Source organism: Erinaceus europaeus, chromosome 13 (genome assembly GCF_950295315.1).
Source record: "Erinaceus europaeus chromosome 13, mEriEur2.1, whole genome shotgun sequence".
NCBI lineage: Eukaryota > Metazoa > Chordata > Mammalia > Eulipotyphla > Erinaceidae > Erinaceus > Erinaceus europaeus.
The window spans coordinates 59,912,903-59,933,508 of NC_080174.1; the positions used below are offsets into that span (position 1 = coordinate 59,912,903).

The following is a 20,606-nucleotide window of genomic DNA, read 5'->3' on the forward strand; positions in this document are numbered from 1 at the left end:
CCGACTGGAACCTCGACTGGAGGCTCTGGGGTTCCGGGATGGTGGCTCCGCTCTGAAGTCGAGGGAACTGTATCAGGGTGACTCCTCCAAGGCTCCGCCCATCTTCACCGCCCAGGTGCAGACATCGCCTTAGGTCAGTAGGGTGTGGAAAACAACAAGTAAGACATCGGCAGTTTGGTGGCGCTGGATGAATGGAAAGGGGAAGTGGTATCAGAGAGGAGTGGAGTCCAGGATCTCTGAAAAAAGGAGCGGGAAGGTACGTTAGGAAAATGTTGCATGATGTGAGGGCGATCTGGCTGCGACATTTGTCACCCCATTCGGCTGATCTGGGTGGCTAAGCGGGTGTCCCCTTCCTCCCTCACCGCTCCATGTGCGTCCCTCCAGAAGCTGCGCGCTTGGTCGAAGAGGACGGCCTTCCCCGAATAGAGACTGACCGGTCTTCGGTCGAGGGTATAAGAGTAGCTGCGCTCCCCTGCTAGAACCTCCAAACAAGCTCTCAAGGAAAAAGTTGCATGGAGGGGAGTTGGGCGGTAGTGCAGCTGGTTAAGCACATGTGGTGCGAAGCCCAAGGACCGACCTTCGAGCCCCCGGCACCCCACCTCCAAGGGAGTTGCTTCACAGGCAGTGAAGCAGGTCTGCAGGTGTCTTATCTTTCACTCCCCTCCTCTCTCCCATTTCTCTCTGACCTATCCAACAACATCAATAGTAACTACAACAATAATAAAAAAACAAGGGCAACAAAAGGGAAAATAAATATAAAAAAATTTTTTAAAGTTACATGGAGAACACATATAGGGGGCTGGGAGGTGGTGCATCAAGTTAAGCACACATACTGCCATGCGTAAGGACCAGGGTTCGAGTCCGCCCTCCCCACCCACAAGAATGACACTTCTTGAGCCATGAAGCTGGCCTGTAGGTGTTTATATTTCTGCTTCTCTATCTTCCCCTTTTCTCTCAATTTCTCTCTGCCTTGTCAAATAAAAATATAAAGGAAATCAAGAGGGTGGAGGTAGATAGCATAATGGTTATGCAAAGATTCTCAAGCCTGAGGTTCCAAAATCCCAGGTTCAGTCCCTTACATCACCAAAAACCGGAACTGAGCAGTGCTCTGGTAAAAACAAAACAAAAAATGGCATCAAGAGGGAACTGGAAGAAGGGGACACATACACACACACACACACACCTGTAGCACTGCTTCATTCCTCCTGAAGCTCCTCCTATTGGAAAATTGATTTGTAGTACTATGGATAGAAATCCTTATGCAAATACAGGACTGAAGAGATACCATAATGGTTATGCAAAAACACTGTGAGGCTCTGTGGTCCTTGGTTCAATCTTCAGCACCACAATAAGCCAGAATTTATGCATTAGTTCTTATGAGTAGTGCTCTGATCTCTTTCATTAAAAATAAATATATTTGGGGGGAGCCAGTAACTTACCAGATTGAGCATGCACATTACCCTGCATGAGGACCCTGGTTTGAGTCCCTGTTCCCCATCTGCAAATGGGGGAACACACTTCACAAGTGGTGAAGTAGGTCTGTAGGTGTTTTTCTCTATCTTCCCCTCCCTCAATTTCTCTATGTCCTATCAAATAAAATAGAAAAAGAAAAACATGTCTACTGGGAATAGTGGATTCGCAGTGCTGGCACCAAGCTCCAGAGATAGCTCTGGTGGTAATAAGTAAATTACTACTATTTTTAAAATTATTTTACAAAAAGGAAATAATTTGCGCTGCTCTCAATTCTTTGCAAGGGGCCAGGTAATGGTGCACCTGGTAAAAAAAATACGTTACCATGCATAAGGACCTGGATTCAAGGACCCCCTGGTCCCCACCTGCCAATGGAAGCTTCACAAGCAGTGAAGCAATGCTGTAGGTCCCTTACTCTCCCAATTCCCCTTTCCCTCTCAATTTCTTTTTTCTTTTTTTTAAAGATTTTATTTATTTATTAATGAGAAAGATAGGAGGAAAGAGAAAGAACCAGATATCACCCTGGTACATGTGCTGCTGGGGCTTGAACTCAGGACCTCATGCTTGACAGTTCAGTGCTTTATCCACTAAGCCATCTCCAGACCACTCCCTCTCAATTTCTATTGAAAGAAAGGAAGGGTAAGAAGCTTTGGGCGGGAGGGGGGGGGGCCCACCTGGTTGAGTGCACATTACAATGCACATGGATCCAGATTTGAGCCCCTGGTCCCTGCAGGGGAAACTTCACTAGTGGTGAAGCACTGCTGCAAATCTTTCTTTCCATCTGTATCTCCCCTCTATTCTCAATTTCACTGTGTCCTACTTTTATCATTTCAGTGCTGTTATGTCTTTCTTTTTCTTCTCACTATCTGAAACAGTTGGCCTAATGGGGCCCAAGAAGTGGTGCAGTACATGGAGCACTGATGATTCTTTTTTTTTTTTTTGATTCATTGATTCTAAGTTCATTCCCTATCATTACATATGTAAGAATGATGCTCTCATTCATAAATTTTTTAAAGTTAATCAAGAGTGGTAAAGCCCAGTAATAAAAAAAAGATAAGAGATATATGTAAACAACTATGTAAAGTTCATTATAGAAACTAGGCAATTCTAAGATGGAGGGAGGTAATGTATATAGTGTATCCTGTATCTCGACGATGTCATTATCCAGATAAAAATCCTATGAAGAGGCCAGGTGGTGGTACACCTGGTTAAATGCTTACATTACATTAAATAAAAATAACAAAATTTGGGAGTCCAGCGGTAGCGCAGTGGGTTACGTGCACGTGGCACAAAGCGCAAGGACAGGCAAAAGGATCCCGGTTCCAGCCCCTCGCTCCCCACCTGTAGGGGTGTCACTTCATAGGTGGTGAAGCAAGTCTGCAGGTGTCTATCTTTCTCTCCCCCCTCTGTCTTCCCCTCCTCTCTCCATTTCTCTCTGTCCTAGCCAACAACAACGACATCAATAACAACAATAACTACTACAGCAATGAAAAAAACAGCAAGGGCAACAAAAGGGAAAATAAATTAATTTAAAAAAAAAGAGGGGAGCTGGGCGGTAGCGCAGCCGGCTAAGCGCACATGGCGCAAAGCCCAAGGACCGGCATAAGGATACCGGTTCGAGCCCCCGGCTCCCCACCTGCAGGGTGGTCGCTTCACAGGAGGTGAAGCAGGTCTGCAGGTGTCTATCCTTCTCTCCCCCTCTCTGTCTTCCCCTCCTCTCTCCATTTCTCTGTCCTAGCCAACAATGACAACAATAACAATAACTACAACAATAAAACAAGGGCAACAAAAGGAAATAAATAAATAAAAATATCTTAAAAAAAAGAAAAAGAGATTGGGGTAAGGATCCCGGTTCGAGCTCCTGGCTCCCCGCCTGCAGGAGGTCGCTTCACAAGCGGCGAAGCAGTTCTGCTGGTGTCTTATCTCTTCTGTCTTCCCCTCCTCTCTCCATTTCTCTGTGCCCTATCCAACAACAGCAGCAGCAATGACAACAATAACAACTACAAGTTCAACAAGGGCAACAAAATGGGAAAACAGCCTCCAGGAGCAGTGGATGCACCAAGCCCTAGCAATAACCCTGGAGGCAAAAAAAAAAAAAAAAAAAAAAAAGATTGAGAGAAACGACACTTCCAAGAGTCAGGCGGTAGCGCAATAACTACAACAACAATAAAAAAGGGCAACAAAAGGGAGAACAAATATTTTTTAAAAAAGACATCTGCAGCTCTGCTTTACTTTCTCCTTAAAAAACTTTTTTTCCCTTTTGTTGCCCTTGTTTATCATTGTTATTGCTGTCGTTGTTGGATAGGACAGGGAGAAATGGAGAGAGGAGGGGAAGACGAGAGTAAGACACCTGCAGACCTGCTTCACCACCTGTGAAGCGAACCCCCTGCAGGTGGTGATCGAGGGGCTCTGCCATGTGCACTTAACCCACTGCACCACCACCCAGCTCCCCCCTTCTTTTTAAATTTTATTATTTTTATTTATTTGATAGAGCCAGCCAGAAACTGAGAGGGAAGGGGGGGTGACAGAGCTGGAGAGACAGACACCTGCAGCACTATTTCACCACTAGTGAAGTTTTCCCCCTGCAGGTGGGGACCAAGGGATTGAACCTGGGTCCTTGCACTGTAACATACGCACGTAACCAGGTGTGCCACTACTTGGTCTTGATCCCCATCTTATAAACTAAGATTTAAGGTAAGGCTTAGATCTTCACACAGCTCTTAAATTATGATTGATCCTAACTCTATAGTTAATAATAACCTTTGAGAACAGGTGTGTTGGGATAATAGTTCTCTAGTGTATATGATCTTTTCATAGGATTTTTTGTTGTTGTAGAATTAGAAATCGGGAGGGGATTGCACCAAAGTGAAAGATTCTGGGGTTGGGGGAGTGTTCAGGTGCTAGAACATAATGGTAGATGACTTAGATGGGGGGTTAGATTGTTATGTGGAAAACTGAGAAATGTTACACATGTATATACGACTGTATTTTACTGTAGACTGTAAACCACTAGCCCCCATTAATAAACCATGTTATATTAATAAAGAAGCCATTTTATTAGTAGACCATTAACAAAGAAAAAGAAGATAGATTGGAGCAAGCAGATAGACACCTGCAGATTTGCTTTACCACTTGTGAAGCTTTCCCCCCTGCAAGTGGGACCAGGGACTTGAACCTGGGTCCTTGCACAGTGTAACATGTGTGCTCAACCAGGTGCGCCACCATCTGCCCTATTTCTCTCCCTCTCCCTTATCAATTTCTGTCTCTATCCAACTATAAATACAAATATTAAAAAAAAAAAGGGGGAGAGCAAAGGAAAGAATGTTAGACTAAATCAATGACTCAGGTTTGTTTTTTTTTTTTGTCTCAGCTCACTTTTACACTTAAAAATTATTATATTGAGATACAGAAAGATACAGAGACAGGCTAGAGTATTGCTGCAGCTTTGGCTTATGGTGCTCAGGATTGAACCTGGGACCTCAGAGCCTCAGATATTAAAGTCTTTTTCTTTCTTTTTAAAAAATATTTATTCTCTTTTGTTGCCCTTGTTATTTTATTGTAGTTATTAGTGTTGTCATTGTTGGATAGGACAGAGAGAAATGGGAGAGAGGAGGGGAAGACAGAGAGGGAGAGAGAAAGATAGACACCTGCAGACCTGCTTCACCGCCTGTGAATTGACTCCCCTTCAGGTGGGGAGCCTGGGGCTTGAACTGGGATCCTTGCACTTTGCGCCACCTGAGCTAACACCCGACTCCCTAAAGTCTTTTTCATAGCCATTTGGCTGTCTCCCCAGCCCTACCTTTATACTTTAAAAATTGAGAATGGGGGGTCAGGCGGTAGCGCAGCAGGTTAAGCGCAAGTGGCGCAAAGTGCAAGTACCAGCATAAGTATCCGGGATGGAGTCCCAGCTCCCCACCTGCAGGGGAGTCGCTTCACAGGCGGTGAAGCAGGTCTGCATGTGGCTATCTTCTCTCTCCCTCCTCTCTCCACTTCTCTCTGTCCTATCCAACAACTAATGACATCAACAATAACCACAACAAGGCTATAACAAGGGCAACAAAAGGGGGGAGGAAATGGCTTCCAGAAGCAGTGGATTCATGGTGCAGGCACTGAGCCCCAGCAATAACCCTGGAGGCCAAAAAAAAAAAAAAAAAAAGAGAATGGAGCTGGGGAGATAGCAAAGCCAAAGCACACCAGACTTAAATGCCTGAAACCTCAAAGGTCTCAGGTTCATACCACAACACTATCATATACCAGAACTGAGCAGTGTGCTGGTTCTTTTGTCTTGAAAATAAATTTTAAACATTGAGAATAAGCTTGTTTGCCTGTTATTACCAGATTAAAAATTAAAGTAGAAAGTTCAGAAAAATGTATCAATAAACGCAAGCTGATAGCTCACCCAGTAGAGCATTTGCCTTACACAGGATGTCCTAGATTGGAGTCCTGGCACCACACAGAAGCATCGTGAATGGCACCAGAGAAGCATGTAGTAGTCCTATGGTATCTCCTTTCTTTCTTTTTCCTATTAATTTTATTATTTATTTATTAGCCAGAAATCAAGAGGGAAAGGGGAGATAGAATGGGGGACAGTGATCATTTGCAAAGCTTTTCCCCCTACAGGTGGGGACTAGAGACTTGAACCTGGGTCCTTGCACATTATTACATGTACATTCAATCAGGTGCGCCACTACCCTGCCCTTTATCTTACTCTTCTCTCTCCCAGACCCAGAGAGGCCACTCACTGTAGGTATCACTTCTGTGCAAAGTGCAGTCAGTGTTCATTTCGTGTTGCCAAATAATAATAAATAAATCCATTATAGTAATAATAAATAATAAAGCCATTATAAAACTAAGGCTAGTTTTAGCTCTACTGTTGAGACATCCTTTTCTAGTTATTCAATACTCCAGATATTCAACAGAACTTCCCATGTTAGTTGCTCAAAATCCAAACTTCAGATTCTCAGAAGTTCCTGTTTTGTCTTTTAGTTGGCTGATCACTTCTGAAACACAAGGCATTTATTTTTGACATAACTCACTTTCTGTGTATAGCTTTTTGTTCATAGATCCTCGTGTACAAGCTGAGGTTGCAAACTAGTGCATCAAATCTAATCCATCAATTTATTTAGTCTGCATGCTTTCAAAATATTGTCCACACTTAAAATTGGAAAATTCCACATATAACTTGGAATCTGAAACTTTAACAAGAGATAGGCCACCACTGAATGGGCACTCCCACATAGTACTGACTGAAAGTAGCCACCATTATGAATTAATTTAAAGAGAAATTAGATTATTCGGAGGAAAATGAGAATTTAGAGACAATATTACATTTTTCATTGCTAGTCTCACCTTTCTAAAATCTTGGTTTCAATTGTAGTTTGTCTAGATGGGCTATGTGCCTAGAAAGATAATTTATCTTATTTTAATTTATTCTTTCTTTCTTTCTTTATTGGATAGACAGCCAGAAATTGAGACAGGAGCGGGTGATAGGGAGAGACAAATGAAACACTGGTTTTCCCAACTCATGAAGCTTCCCCCCCTGTAGGTGGGGACCAGGGGATGGAAACTGGGTCTTTGTGCACTGTAACATGTACACTCAAGCAGGTGTGCTACCACTGGGCCCCAAAAGATAAATTTATCTAGCAGAGATTAAAGGAGACATCTAGTCACATGAAAAATAGATAAAATATCATATAATAGTATCAAAAATTACCTTTTCTGCAGAATCACACAGTATCTATTTGTGGGAATAGCACAAGAACTAAGCCTATAAAAATTCCTATCATGGAGCTTATTTCTTATCTCTGGTTCCTCCTCTAGCAACTTGCAGTTTTCCAATGCATATGGACTTCATATATGCAAGTATTGTGCTCTACTCACTGAATCACCACCTCAGTTACCCATTTCAATATTTTATTAAAAAAAAAAAAACTTGGGGCTGGGAAAACAGCATAATGGTTATACAAGATTCATGCCTGAGGCTCTGAGGCCCCAGATTCAATCCCCAGAACCATCAGAAGCCAGAGCTGAGCAGTGCTCTGGTATTTGTCTTTTCCTCTGTATCTCTCATTGAAATAAATTATTTAAAATAAAAAGGAAAAAAAGAAAAGAAACTTAAGATACCAAAGTCAAAAACTTTTAAAAATTGAATGATACTAAGCAGTTACTAGTTTCAACGTGTTAATGTTCCATAGTAAATTAAAACCAAAATTTATGTCTTTACTAAGAAAAACATACTTACTAGGGGATGGGTCCATGGGGATTATTATTACTATTCTATGAAAGAAAGCAGAGAGAACCAGAGCATTATAAGCAATGCCAAAAATCAATTCTAGGGCCTCAAGTCTGAGATTCCAACACTTTACTCCCTCTCTCTACCTCTTATCAGCGAGAACCACTCAGGCATATGTGATGCAGGGGATTAAACTTTGGACCTCATGCTCTCAAGTCCAGTATTTTTTTTACCCACTGGACCATCTACCTCCCAGGCTACTCCCTCTGCATCTATCTTTGTTGTTTGTTTTACCAGAGCAGTGCTCAACTCTGGTTTATGGTGATATTAGGAATTAAAGAGGGGGGAATAGGGCAGTAGCGCAGCAGGTTAAGTGCATGTGGCACAAAGCGCAAGGAAAGGAGTAAGGATCCCGGTTCGAGCCCCTGGCTCCCCACCTGCAGGGGAGTCACTTCACAGGCAGTGAAGCAAGTCTGCAGGTGTCTATCCTTCTCTCCTCCTCCTCTCTCCATTTCTCTCTGTCCTATCTAACAACAACGACATCAATAACCACAAGGGCAGCAAAAGGGAAAATAAATATAAATTATATAAAAAAAAAAAAATTAAACATGGGACTTCAAGTGCCTGGGGTACCAAAGTCCTTTTACACTACCATTATCTATCCAGCCCTTTGCATATTTCTATCTGGAAAAATAAAAACCAGAAACCAGGAGGTAGATCTGTAGATTACTGGACTTTATTATGATGGAACCACTGCTGAATTACATAGAAGCTTTGTTTCAAGCCCAAATCCATGAGGTTCATTCACATGAACTTAGTTGTACAAATAAGAAAACAAACGCCTTGTTCACAACCACACGGAAATACTCTCACATCCAGGTGATGAAAACTGGTAGTCTGTACATTTACTTCAAGCTGTTAAAGAGTTTGTGGGCAACCTAAGTGGGGAAAAGAAAAGGATGTCATCAACTGATGGTTTTTACGTCACAGCACATAAAGTCTTTCATGACCTAGAATAGTTTTGCCGTTTCACTTACCACTTTGTTTTACCTACATCTACACCATTCTTGAGCCCTACTCAATTCCCTACAGTTCACCAAAATTCTCCCTTTTACTCATCCTTCAGTCTTCCTTTAGGATTTAATATGTAATTTCCTGTAAGCCTCTACTACAGTAGAAATAAGTCCCCTTTCTGTCTTCCTTACAGAAAGTTATGCCTTTCATATAATAGTAGTTATAGCTGAGCTGTGCTCTGATAAAGATCTATAAATAAAAACAAATCAAAAACTGGCGCAGTGAACCATGCGTTGAATCCTCAAACATGAGGCTCCAAGTTAAATCCACAGCATTGCATATGCTATAGTGAATTTTCAAGAATTGCTAGACTGTTTTCCATAAGCCTGTATCAATTTACATTACTTTAAAATTCCTATAGAAAATTCTCCCACACTGCCAAAACTCAGTCTTTTTAATTATAGTCACACTAGCAATTTGAAGTTGTATCTCTCTCTCTCTCTTTTTTTTTTTTGCTGTAGTTATTATTGTCATTGTTGAATAGAACAGAGAGAAATGGAGAGAGGAGGGGAAGACAGGAGGAGAGAAAGATAGACACCTGCAGACCTTCCTCACCGCCTGTGAAGCTACTCCCCTGCAGGTGGGGAGCCGGGGGCTCAAACCAGGATTCTTACGCCAGTCCTTGCGCTTAACCCGCTGTGCTACCGCCCGGCTCCCTATATCTCCTTTTGATTTGTATTTCCCTGATAGGTAACATACTAAACTTCTTGACATGCTTATTAATCACACAAGCATGAAGAAGCAACAAATTAAATTTCACCTCCTTGTAATCAACTTAAGTTTACTTAAAAAATTTTTTGACCAATGTATTAAATATAAGACACTGGAGTGGGTGGATGCATTGGATCGACCTTCTTGTGGTGCATCCCGTGAGTACCCATTCTTGGGGAAACTGACGATCCTTCCTAGCCGACTGAATCCACATGGATCCCAGTCACTTTCAAAGCCAGCAACAAGCAGCTCCTGACAGCTTTCAACCTGACGCTGTTGATTGGCTACGGAAGAAGGGCAAACGCTAGAAGAAGAAGGAGTGGGGCTGGCAGTGGCACATCCAGTATAAGCATACACATCACAAAGCCTCTAGGCTGGTCTGAAGGTAGTGGGTCATCAGAAAAACCATTAACGAAGCTTCTGTTCCCCACCTGCAAGGGGAAATCTTCACAAGTAGTGAAGCAGCACTACAGGTATCTATCTCCTCTTTTTTTTTAACCAGAGCACTGATCAGCTCTGGCTTTTGATAGTACAGGGGATTGAACCTGGGACCTTGGATCCTCAGGCATGAGAGTCTGTTTGCATAACCATTATGCTATCTATCCCTGCCCTCCTCTTCCCCTTTCGATTCTTGTCTCTATCAATAAATAATTAAATTTAAATAATAATTTATTGTTTAAAATAAATAATAAAAAAAACAAAAGTTAGTACCTGATAAACTGAGCCTACCCATAGACAGATATACCCATAAGCCCCAAAGGTTGTCAGGAGGTTTTCTCTAGCCACTGTAAGCTTTCCTTTTTGACTTTAGCCTGACTTACACAGTGATCCCTTGCATGCAAGAAGTCAAAGAGCTCCTGAGTACAGTCCTCCTCTGTCTGTGACCTAGAGGACACACGCTGATCACAGAGTTCTAGCTGCTCCCGAGCCTTCACACATTTCTCCAGCTGTTCACATTGCTCTCTGACTGTTGTTAGGGGATCCTGAAAGAGAAATACAAAAACCAAAATTTGAGTTTAGGCAGAAACCTACAAACCTATGCTCTTGACTATCAAAGCAAGGCGCTGCCTCTGAAATACGGTGCAGAAGCACCTATCATTGAGTATCCTATTCATCTCTGATGCTAAGGAATGGGGAAAAGTTTCACATTCCTGCTCCCACAGTTACTAGTATGTACTGAAAGCCTCAGTCCTATCTGAAAAACAAGGTGGCAAAGGTAACCTGGCCAAACTTTAAGTAGCTTTATAGGATTCCTTACTTGTCAACAGAGCATTTTGGTATATACAATGCCTATGAACTTCGATTTCCTTCTCGGTCAGCCAGGCCTAAGTACCCCAGCTCCTTAGCTAGAAAGGCAATGTTAACATAAAGAAAAATCATCTTTAAAAAGTTTCTCTGGGGGTTGGGTGGTAGCACAGTGGGTTAAGCTGACATGGCACTAAATGCAAGGACAGGAGTAGGGATCCTGGTTCAAGACCCCGGCTCCCTATCTGCAAGGGGGTTACTTCTTCCTTTGTCTTCCCCTCCTCTCAGTTTCTCTCTGTCTTAGCCAACAACAGCAATAACAACAAGAGTAACAATATGGGGAAAATGGCCTCCAGGAGCAGTGGACTTGTAGTGCAGGCACTGAGCCCACTGATAACCCTGGAGGCAAAAAAGTAGTGGTCCCGGAGGTGGCACAGTGGATAAGGTGCTGGACTTTCAAGCATGAAGTCCTGAGTTCCCCTGGCAGCGCATGTTCCAGAGCGATGTCTGTTTCTTTCTCTCTCTTCCTATATCGCATTAGTAAATAAAATGTAAAAAAAAGTAAAAATAATTTCATGGTCTGGGAGGTGGCACAGTGGCTATGGCACTAGACTCTCAAGCATGAAGTCCTGAGTTCGATCCCAGGCAGCACATGTACTGGAGTGATGGCCGGTTCTTTCTCTCCTCCTGTCTTTCTCATGAATAAATAAATTCTTAAAAAAAAAATTTGGGGGTCGGGCGGTGGCGCAGTGGGTTAAGCGCACATGGCGCTAAGCGCAGGGACCGGCGTAAGGATCCCGGTTCGATCCCCCGGCTCCCCACCTGCAGGGGAGTCGCTTCACGGGCGGTGAAGCAGGTCTGCAGGTGTCTGTCTTTCTCTCCCCTTTCTCTCTGTCTTCCCCTCCTTTCTCCATTTCTCTCTGTCCTATCCAACAACAAAGCAGCGTCAACAATGGCAATAATAACCGCAATGAGGCTGCAACAACTAGGGCAACAAAAGGGGGGCAAAATGGCCTCCAGGAGCGGTGGATTCATGGTGCAGGCACCGAGCCCAGCAATAACCCTGAAGGGAAAAAAAAAATTGGGAGTCGGGTCGTAGTGCAGCGGGTTAAGTGCAGCTGGTGCAAAATGCAAGGACTGGAGTAAGGATACGCATTCAAGCCCCTGGCTCCCCACCAGCGGGGGGGGGGGGGGGGGGGGAGGGATCGCCTCACAGCCTCACAGCGGTGAAGCAGGTCTGTCTTTCTCTCACCCTCCTCTCTCCATTTCTCTCTGTTCTATCCAACAACGATGACAACAATAATAACTATAACAATAAAACAACAAGAGCAACAAAAGGGAATAAATAAATATTTAATAATAATAATTTCCTCATTGTGGCCTGGGAGACGGCACAGTGGATAAAGCACTTGCCTCTCAAGCATGAATGAGATCCTGAGTTCAACCCCCAGCAGCACATGTACCAGAGTAATGTCTGGTTCTCTCTTCTTATCTTTCTAATAAATAATTAAAATACATTTTTAAAAAGTTTCCTCTGCAGGGGTCGGGCAGTAGTGCAATGGGTTAAGCACACATGACATGAAGCACATAGGACCAGCGTAAGGATCCGGTTCAAGCTCCTAGCTTCCCACCTGCAAGAGGGTTGCTTCATAAGTGGTAAAGCAGGCTTGCAAGTATCTATCTTTCTCTCGCCCTGTCTTCCTCTCCTCTCTTGAATTCTTTGTTCTATCCAACAACAATAACAACGATAAAGCAACAAGGGCAACCGAAGGGGGGGGGCAGCCTCTAGGGGCAGTGGATTCGTGATGCAAGCAATAACCCTGGAGGCAAAAAAAAAGTTTTCTCATTAATTCTTTTCTTCTTTACCAGAGCATTGCTCAGCTCTGGTTTAAGGTGTGTGTGTGTGTGGGGGGGATATGGGATTGAACCTTTGGAGCCTCAGGCAGGAGATTCTCTTTGCAGAATCATTATGCTATCTACCCCTGACCTCATTAATTCTTTTTTTTTTTTTTTTTGCCCCCAGGGTCATTGCCAGGGCTCCGTGCCTGCACCACGAATCCACTGCTCCCAGAGACCACTTTTTCCCCTTTTTGTTGCCCTTGTTGTTCCATCATTGTTGTGGTTATTATTATTGTTGTTGTTGTCGTTGGATAGGACAGAGAGAAATGGAGAGAGATGGGGAAGACAGACGGGGAGAGAAAGACATATACCTGCAGACCTGCTTCACCACCTGTAAAGCGACTCCCCTGCAGGTGGGGAGCCAGGGGCTCGAACCAGGATCCTTCTGGCAGTCCTTGCACTTTGCGTAACATGCGCTTAACCCGCTGCGCTACGGCCCGACTCCCCATTAATTCTTAATAGACTACAAAAAACTGGTAAGTGCCATGCCACTCAGGGTGCAACCCTACTCTGACACCCAGACAAGAGAAGCACCAAAGGCAGAAAAAAGATTTTCATTCCCATTCTCTCCAGGTTGTCATGTGATTCTTGAAAATGCCCTTTAAAGTTTCAGGAAGTTCAAACTTCCCTTTAATGAGAAAGTTCCAAACTTGAGATAGTTCTTACCACTAATTCTTCCTCTTCTTCCTCTTCCTCCTACAAAATGAAAAACAAAGACAGTGTTAAACAAAATTACGACATACAGATTCCCAATCAAACTGATGTAATTACTGAGATAGATACTGTATTAATCTTAATGCTTTTAAATATCCTATATTTTATGTTTTGAACCAGAGGGAATCTTCCTAGTGTTGGAGGTACACCCCTTCCCACAGATTGCTAATATCTATAGAGATAGCAAGCAACTTGTCTTATGGAGATGCAAACCAACCACAAGAAACTACAAATCAGTATTTTTCTCAACTCATTATCTAAACCAATTATTACTCCAACCTATAAACCCAGGGTCAGTACCAGACAACTGAGAACACCACTATAAGCCAGCACTCACCAAAAATCAAACTATTTAATTCCAAATTTGCTAGAATTTATTACCTACCCACCCTCATAAACCAGGGCTGTGGTTTCCCTGGTTCCTCTTCTGATTTCCCTGATACTTCCCCATGTGGTACTGGTTAATGTAGCTTGCTTGTCTCTTGGAAACTGTAATTTTAAAAAAAATCTTTTTTGCCAGCAGAGTTATCACTGCGGATCAGTGCCGGCACTACTAATCTACTACTCCAAGAGGCCATTTTTGCCTTTTTCCTTCCTTCCTTCTATTTTATTGGGATGCATTGGATCGACCTTCTCGTGGTGCATCCCGTGAGTACCCATTTATTGGGGAAACTGATGATCCTTCCTAGCCGACTGAATCCACATGGATCCCAGTCACTTTCAAAGCCAGCAACAAGCAGCTCCTGACAGCTTTCAACCTTACCTGTTGACTGGCTACGGAAGAAGGGCAAACGCTAGAAGAAGAATTGATAGGACAGAGAGAAATTGAGAAAGGGGAGGGAAAAATAGAGATTAAGAGAGAAAGGTAGACACCTACAGACTTGCTTCATCAGTCATGAAACATCCCATCCTGCAGGCAGGGAGCCAAGGATTGAACCCTAGATAATAAACTCTTTTAAAAGTAGAGCTCAACAACCTGGATTCAAGCCCCAGACCCCACCTGCTGGGAAGGAAGCTTCAGGAGTGGTGAGGTAGTGCTTCAGGTGTCTATACTATTTCTCTCTCACCTTCTATCAGAGAAGAAAAAAAAAGAAAACAGTAAATTAAAGGCCAGCAGGAACAGAGCTAACAATGTAAGCAACAAGACCCAGTGCCAAAATAAAGCAAAAAGCAGTTGCTTCATGCCTGTCACTTTCCATACCTGATCAGAACTTTCAACAAGGACACACTACCTCACTTTTATTAGCAACACCTTAAAAAAAGCATATACTTTCATATTTGTAATGATTTGATGAATCCTAACAATCCCTAAGGGGAGCTAAGCTTTGAAATAAACATTAATTTGACATTTTAAAATAAAGATCAAGGACCAAGTTCAAGTTCCCAGTCCCTATCTGCAGGGGGAAAGCTTCACAAGTGGTGAAGCAGGTGTGCAGGTGTCTTTTTTATTTTTTAAGTATTTATTTATTCCCTTTTTCTTGCCCTTGCTTTATTGTAGTTATTATTGTCGTTGTTACTGATGTTGTTAGATAGGATTGAGAGAAATGAAAAGAGGAGGGGAAGGCAGAGAGGGGGAGAGAAAGATAAGATACCTGCAGATCTGCTTCACTGCCTGTGAAGCGACTCCCCTGCAGGTGAAGAGCCGGGGGCTCGAACTGGGATCCTTAGGCCGTACCTTGCACTTCGCACCATGTATGCTTAACCCACTATTATGATTTCTTTTAAATATTTATTTATTCCTGTTTTGCCCTTGTATTTATTGTTACTGTTGTCGTTGTTGTTGGATAGGACAGAGAGAAATGGAGAGAAGAGGGGAAGACAGAGAGGGGGAGAGAAAGACACCTGCAGACCTGCTTCACCTGCTTCACCGCCTGTAAAGCGACTCCCCTGCAGGGGGGGGGAAGCCGGGGGCTCGAACCGGGATCCTTATTATGATTTCTTAATCTTACTCTTCTAACAGAATTCATTCAAGAGTAGCATAGGTAACTAAGTGGTGGAACAGATGTCTGCCTCACATGTGTGAGGAACTGGGTTCAGTCCCTGGCACCAGAGAAAAATTTTATTAGATGGTGGAATGATAACTCTGCTCCCTCATTTAAAAAAAAAAAAAGTAATATCATACCAGGGCTGGAGAGAGAGCATAATGGTTATGCAAAAAGATTTCCATGCTTAAGGCACAAAAGGTGCAAGGTTCAACCCCCCAGCGCCACCATAAACCAGAGTTGAACAGTGCTCTGGTAAAAATAAAAAAATATATATATATTAAAAAACACTAAGAAACTTTTATTTTTAATTATTCTTTCTTCTTTTCTACAACTATACCATCTCCGAGGCTTCAATTGAAAAAGCTTTCTTTTATTTCCTTTTTGTTGTCCTTATTGTTGTTGTAGTTATTACTGTTGATGTCGTTGTTGGATAGGACAGAGAGAAATGGAGAGAAGAGGGGAAGACAGAGAGGGGGAGAGAAAGACAGACACCTGCAGACCTGCTTCACCGCCTGTGAAGCGAGAAAAAGCTTTCTTAAAAAACTGCAACTGTGTGGTAGCGCAGCCGGTTAAGCGCACTTGGCGCAAGCGCAAAGACAGGCGTAAGAATACTGGTTCAAGCACGCCCCACCCCCGCGGTGAAGCCTGTCTGCAGGTATCTATTTTTCTTTCCCTCCTCTGTCTTCCCCTTCTCTCTCCATTTCTCTCTGTCCTAACCAACGACATCAGTAATAACTACAATAAAATAAAGGCAACAAAAGGGAATAAATAATAAAAATATTTTTAAAAAAATGCAACTGTGGTCTGGGAGGTGTCGCAGTGAATAAGGCACTGAACTCTCAAGCATGAGGTCCAGAGTTCAATCCCTAGAAGCACATGTACCAGAGTGATGTCTGGTTCTTTCTCTCTCTCCTATCATTCTCACTAATAAATGAATAAAAAGAAAAAAAAAAAAAAAACCCTGCAACTGAGGAGCAAGGTTGTGGTTTGCTGATAGAGTGCACACTTTACCTGGGTTCAAGCCCCTGGTCCCCACCTGTAGTGGGGAAACTTTCAGGAGTGGTGTCTCTCTCCCTCTTCATCACCCTTTCCCCACCTCAATATCTCTGTCATACTGAATAAATATTTACAAATAAAAAATTTAAGAAAAAAATTGAAACCAGGCCAGTGAAACAATTCACTTGGGTAGTGCACTGCTTCACCCTGTGTGTGACCTAGGTTCAAGTCTTGCCCAAACCACAGTGAAGGAAGCTTTGTGGCTGTGCATTCTTTCCCTCAGCCTGTCTCTAAAGGGAAACAAACAAAAACCTGAAATAAGGGGCTGGTGTGATAGCATAATGGTTATACAAGAGGACTTTACTGTGTGAGGCTCCTAAACCCCAGATTCAACCCCAACCACCACTATAAACCAGAGCTGAGTGAAGCTCTAATAATAGAAAAAAAAAAACTAAAATCTGGGCCAAGGAGATTGCCTCAAAGTCCCAGGATTAATGAAAAGTTTTTGAAAGTCCCAGTCTCAGTCCTCAGCAGTACCAAAAGATAGAGCAGAACAGTGCTCTGTTGAAAATAAAACAAGTGGTCTGGGAGATGTAGTAGTAGAAAAAGCATTGGACTCTCAAGTATGAGGTCCTGAGTTACATCCCCAGCAGCACATGTACCAGAGTGATATCTGGTCCTTTCTTTCTCTCTCTCTCTCCTATCTTTCTCATTAATAAAATAAAATCTGTAAGAAAAAAAAAAAAAACCACAAAGTGGCCAGGCAGTGGTGCACACATACTACAGTGCGCAAAGACCCAGGTTCAAGTCCCTGGCCCCCATTTGCAGGGGTAAACTTTAAAAGTGGTGAAGCAGGGCTGCAAGTGTCTCTCTCCCTCTCCCCTCTCAATTTCTCTATCTCTATCCAATAATAAAGATCAAAATTAAAAACAAAAAACCCTGAAATCATCAGCTGTGGGAAACAGCAGCACATGTGGTACAGCACAGGACGTAGAAAGCCTGAAACTCCCAGTATGATCACTGACACTGAACATAAAGGAGTGGTGCTTTGGCTTCTATCCTTTTCTTTCATGTGACTCTTCATTTGAAATAGAGTCAGCAAGAAAGTTCACTTGGATAGTTAACTTTCATTCTCTCTGCCTCTGTGTCTATCTAAAAAAAAAAAAAAATTAAAATTCTGTTAAAATAAGTTTTTAAAAATGAAGTAACTTGGGAGCCGGGCTGTAGCGCAGCGGGTTAAATGCACATGGCACAAAGCGCAATGATTGGAGTAAGGATCCCGGTTCGAGCCCCCAGCTCCCCACCTGCAGAGGAGTCACTTCACAGGCGGTGAAAGCAGGTCTGCAGGTGTCTGTCTTTCTCTCTCCCCTTCTCTGTCTACCCCTCCTCTCTCCATTTCTCTCTGTCCTATCCAACAACAACAACATCAATAGAACAACAAGGGCAAAAAAAGGAAATAAATATTAAAGAAAATTTTAAAAAAGAAAAAAAAAAAAGAAAGTCATTTCCTTCTTCTTTAAAAAAAAAATGAAGTAACTTTATTTGCCTCCAGGATTATCACTGGGACTTGGTGCAGAAACTACAAATCCACTGCTCCTGACAGCCATTTTTTCCATTTTATTGGACAAGACAGAGAGAAATTCAGAGAGGGGGAGGGAAAGAGGGAAAGACAGACACCCTTGTGAAGCGTCCCCGCTATATGTGGGGAGCCAGGGGATCCATCCTTGCCCTTCATACTATGTATTTAACCAGGTGTGCCACCATTGCCCAGACCCCCCAAATGAAATCACTTTACGCCTAAGTTAAAAACCAGAAATATTCTTTTTTTTCTTACTAGAGCACTGCTCAGCTCTGGTTTACAGTGGTGCAGGGGATTGAACCTGAGACTTTGGAGCCTCGGGTTATGTAAAGAGAGTCTCTCCGCATACTCATTATGCTATCTCCCCCCCCCTGCAGAAATAAATATTCTAGAATTGAGACCTTTATCAGACTTCTTGGTTACCAACATTAGCAAACAGAGATCGTTTTAAGTTACTAATAATTTTTTTAAAAATTTTATTTATTTATTTTCCCTTTTGTTGCCCTTGTTGTCTTTTTTTTTATTGTTGTTGTAGTTATTATTGTTGTTGTTATTGATGTGGTTGTTATTGGATAGGACAGAGAGAAATGGAGAGAGGAGGAGAAGACAGAGGGGAGAAGGGAGAGAAAGATAGACACCTGCAGACCTGCTTCACCGCCCGTGAAGCGACTCCCCTGCAGGTGGGGAGCCGGGGGCTGGAACCCGGATCCTTACGCCGGTCCCTGCGCTTTGCGCCACCTGCGCTTAACCCACTGCGCTACCGCCCGACTCCCATCACTAATAATTTTCTGTCAAAAGTAACGAGGTATATTAAACACAAATCTGAACGTGGACTACTTGTGAATTTTATTTTTTTGCCTCCAGGGTTATTGCCGCTCAGTGCCTGCACCATGAATCCACTGCTCTGGAGGCCATTTTCCCCCTTTTGTTACCCTGGTTGTTTTACCATTGTTGTGGTTATTATTGTTATTGACGTCACTGTTGTTAGATAGGACAGAGAGAAATGGAGATGGGGAAGACAGAGAGGGGGAGAGAAAGACAGATACCTGCAGACCCACTTCACCGCCTGTGAAGTGACTCCACTGCAGGTGGGGAGCTGGGGGCTAGAACCCGGATCCTTCCGCCAGTCCTTGCACCTTGTGCCATGTGCGCCTAACCCTCGGCGCTACCGCCCACTAATTGTGAACTTTCCTCTGAGAAAAACCAAGTTCACACTAACAAAAATTAATCTTCAGGAGGTAGTATTTTTTCATAAAAGAGCAGTTTTCTCAATTTAACTATTATTAATAGCCTAGAGTATACAAATCTACCACTACCAGTTGGGTCATCTTTCCAACCGCGCAGTTGTCTTACTTTTAAAAGCGACTACTTATTTACTTTTTTTTCATCTACTTCTGTGGTATGTCCTGCTGAACTTTCTGGTATACTTCCTGCTGAACATCCTGTGGTCGGCTCCACTTCTTTCTTGTCCTCTTTCTGAAAACAAGACTTGGAAAAAATTGGGGATAAACTATTTTCAGCTCTCTTGAACTTCCAAATTCAGAACAGCTGTCATAAAGTGGCCAGGGAACAAAGAGATAGTCAATGAGATTGGAAACAAAAAACTAAAAAAAAACAAAAGTAATAAAAAGGACAAAGAAAATGCTAGTTGGTATCAATAAACTGTGTAGGATTGTGGACTCTGTAGCTTAGGCTCTATCACTGCTCAGCTCTGCCTTATAGTGGTGCAGGGGACTGAACCTGGGACCTGAGCCTCAGGCATGAGAGTCTGTTTGCATAACCATTATGTTGCCTCCCTTACCCATCATGATCTATCATTTATCAGTTATGTATCCTGAGACAAGACAGCTGGTCTCTCTATGTTTGTTTTCTCATTTGTAAAATGGCAATATAAGTAGTGTCTAATATTTATCTCAGGATTATTGTGTGCATTAAATGGATTCGTATATTTTAAGTACTTGGAACAGTATGTAGTCAATAAACAGTGTTAAACTTCATTCTTACTCTGGGAAAGAGCTCCCCGTTTCATCATAGAATTATACTGCATTTTTCCACTGTCACCCCAAATACCTTCCCATCTCCTCCTAAATCCCACCACTCCTCCTCCTCCGCGTTAAAGAAAAAGAAACTATTTTCACAGAAACTAGTGTCAAAGCCAGATCTCAGGCCCCTGCACAGCAGATTCGCGGGGCTTCTTACCCGGAGCTGAGTTGAGGCAAAGAGATGGTTAGCTGGATTCCCGGCCCTGTCAAGTCAGGGTCTCCAAAACCCGATACCACTCCCCCCCCAAAAAAAAAAAAATCCCAGAAGTTTCGCTCTAGCTAAATCTTCATCAAATACACAGAACGAGGAAGTCGATGGCCAGAGACAGTTCAGTCATGTACTTCCATCAAGGTCAGGATGGAAAGAACTAGCTCTTCCCCACGCTGCAAACTCAGAGAGAACCGGGGCTGCGAGGACGCAGTTTGAGCGGGTTAAATCCCGGGCTGGGGGTAGGGAGAGGGTCCAGCCGGCGGCCTGGCCTTACCTCCTTGGGATCTCCGGACCCGGTCAGCATCACTCGCTCATCTTCCAGTCCCATGCTGACTACGGTTCGGGATGCAACACGACCACCAACACTGATAACTACTCCACTTCAGCACCAAGAAGGACTAGTAAGGGTCATTCAGCGGATATCCGGCGATATGGCCGGAAGTGCGGC

General features: G+C 43.1%; 1 protein-coding gene across 2 annotated transcripts; it reads right to left on the reverse strand.

The window, feature by feature from the left end:
* Window positions 1-8,416: 8,416 nt before the first annotated feature.
* LOC103112010 (cytochrome b-c1 complex subunit 6, mitochondrial) lies at window positions 8,417-20,593 on the reverse strand. Of its 2 annotated transcripts, XM_016187355.2 has the most exons (4): window positions 20,433-20,593; window positions 13,298-13,327; window positions 10,309-10,470; window positions 8,417-8,640 (listed from the first exon to the last, which is right to left on the reverse strand). In XM_016187355.2, exons 1-4 carry the CDS (start codon window positions 20,484-20,486, stop codon window positions 8,608-8,610), a joined length of 279 nt encoding a protein of 92 aa, XP_016042841.1. In that variant the 5' UTR covers window positions 20,487-20,593; the 3' UTR covers window positions 8,417-8,607. The 2 variants fall into 2 exon arrangements, with proteins under 2 accessions (XP_016042841.1, XP_060061941.1); XM_060205958.1 differs by lacking the exon at window positions 13,298-13,327 and having other exon boundaries at window positions 20,433-20,591.
* Window positions 20,594-20,606: the final 13 nt, after the last annotated feature.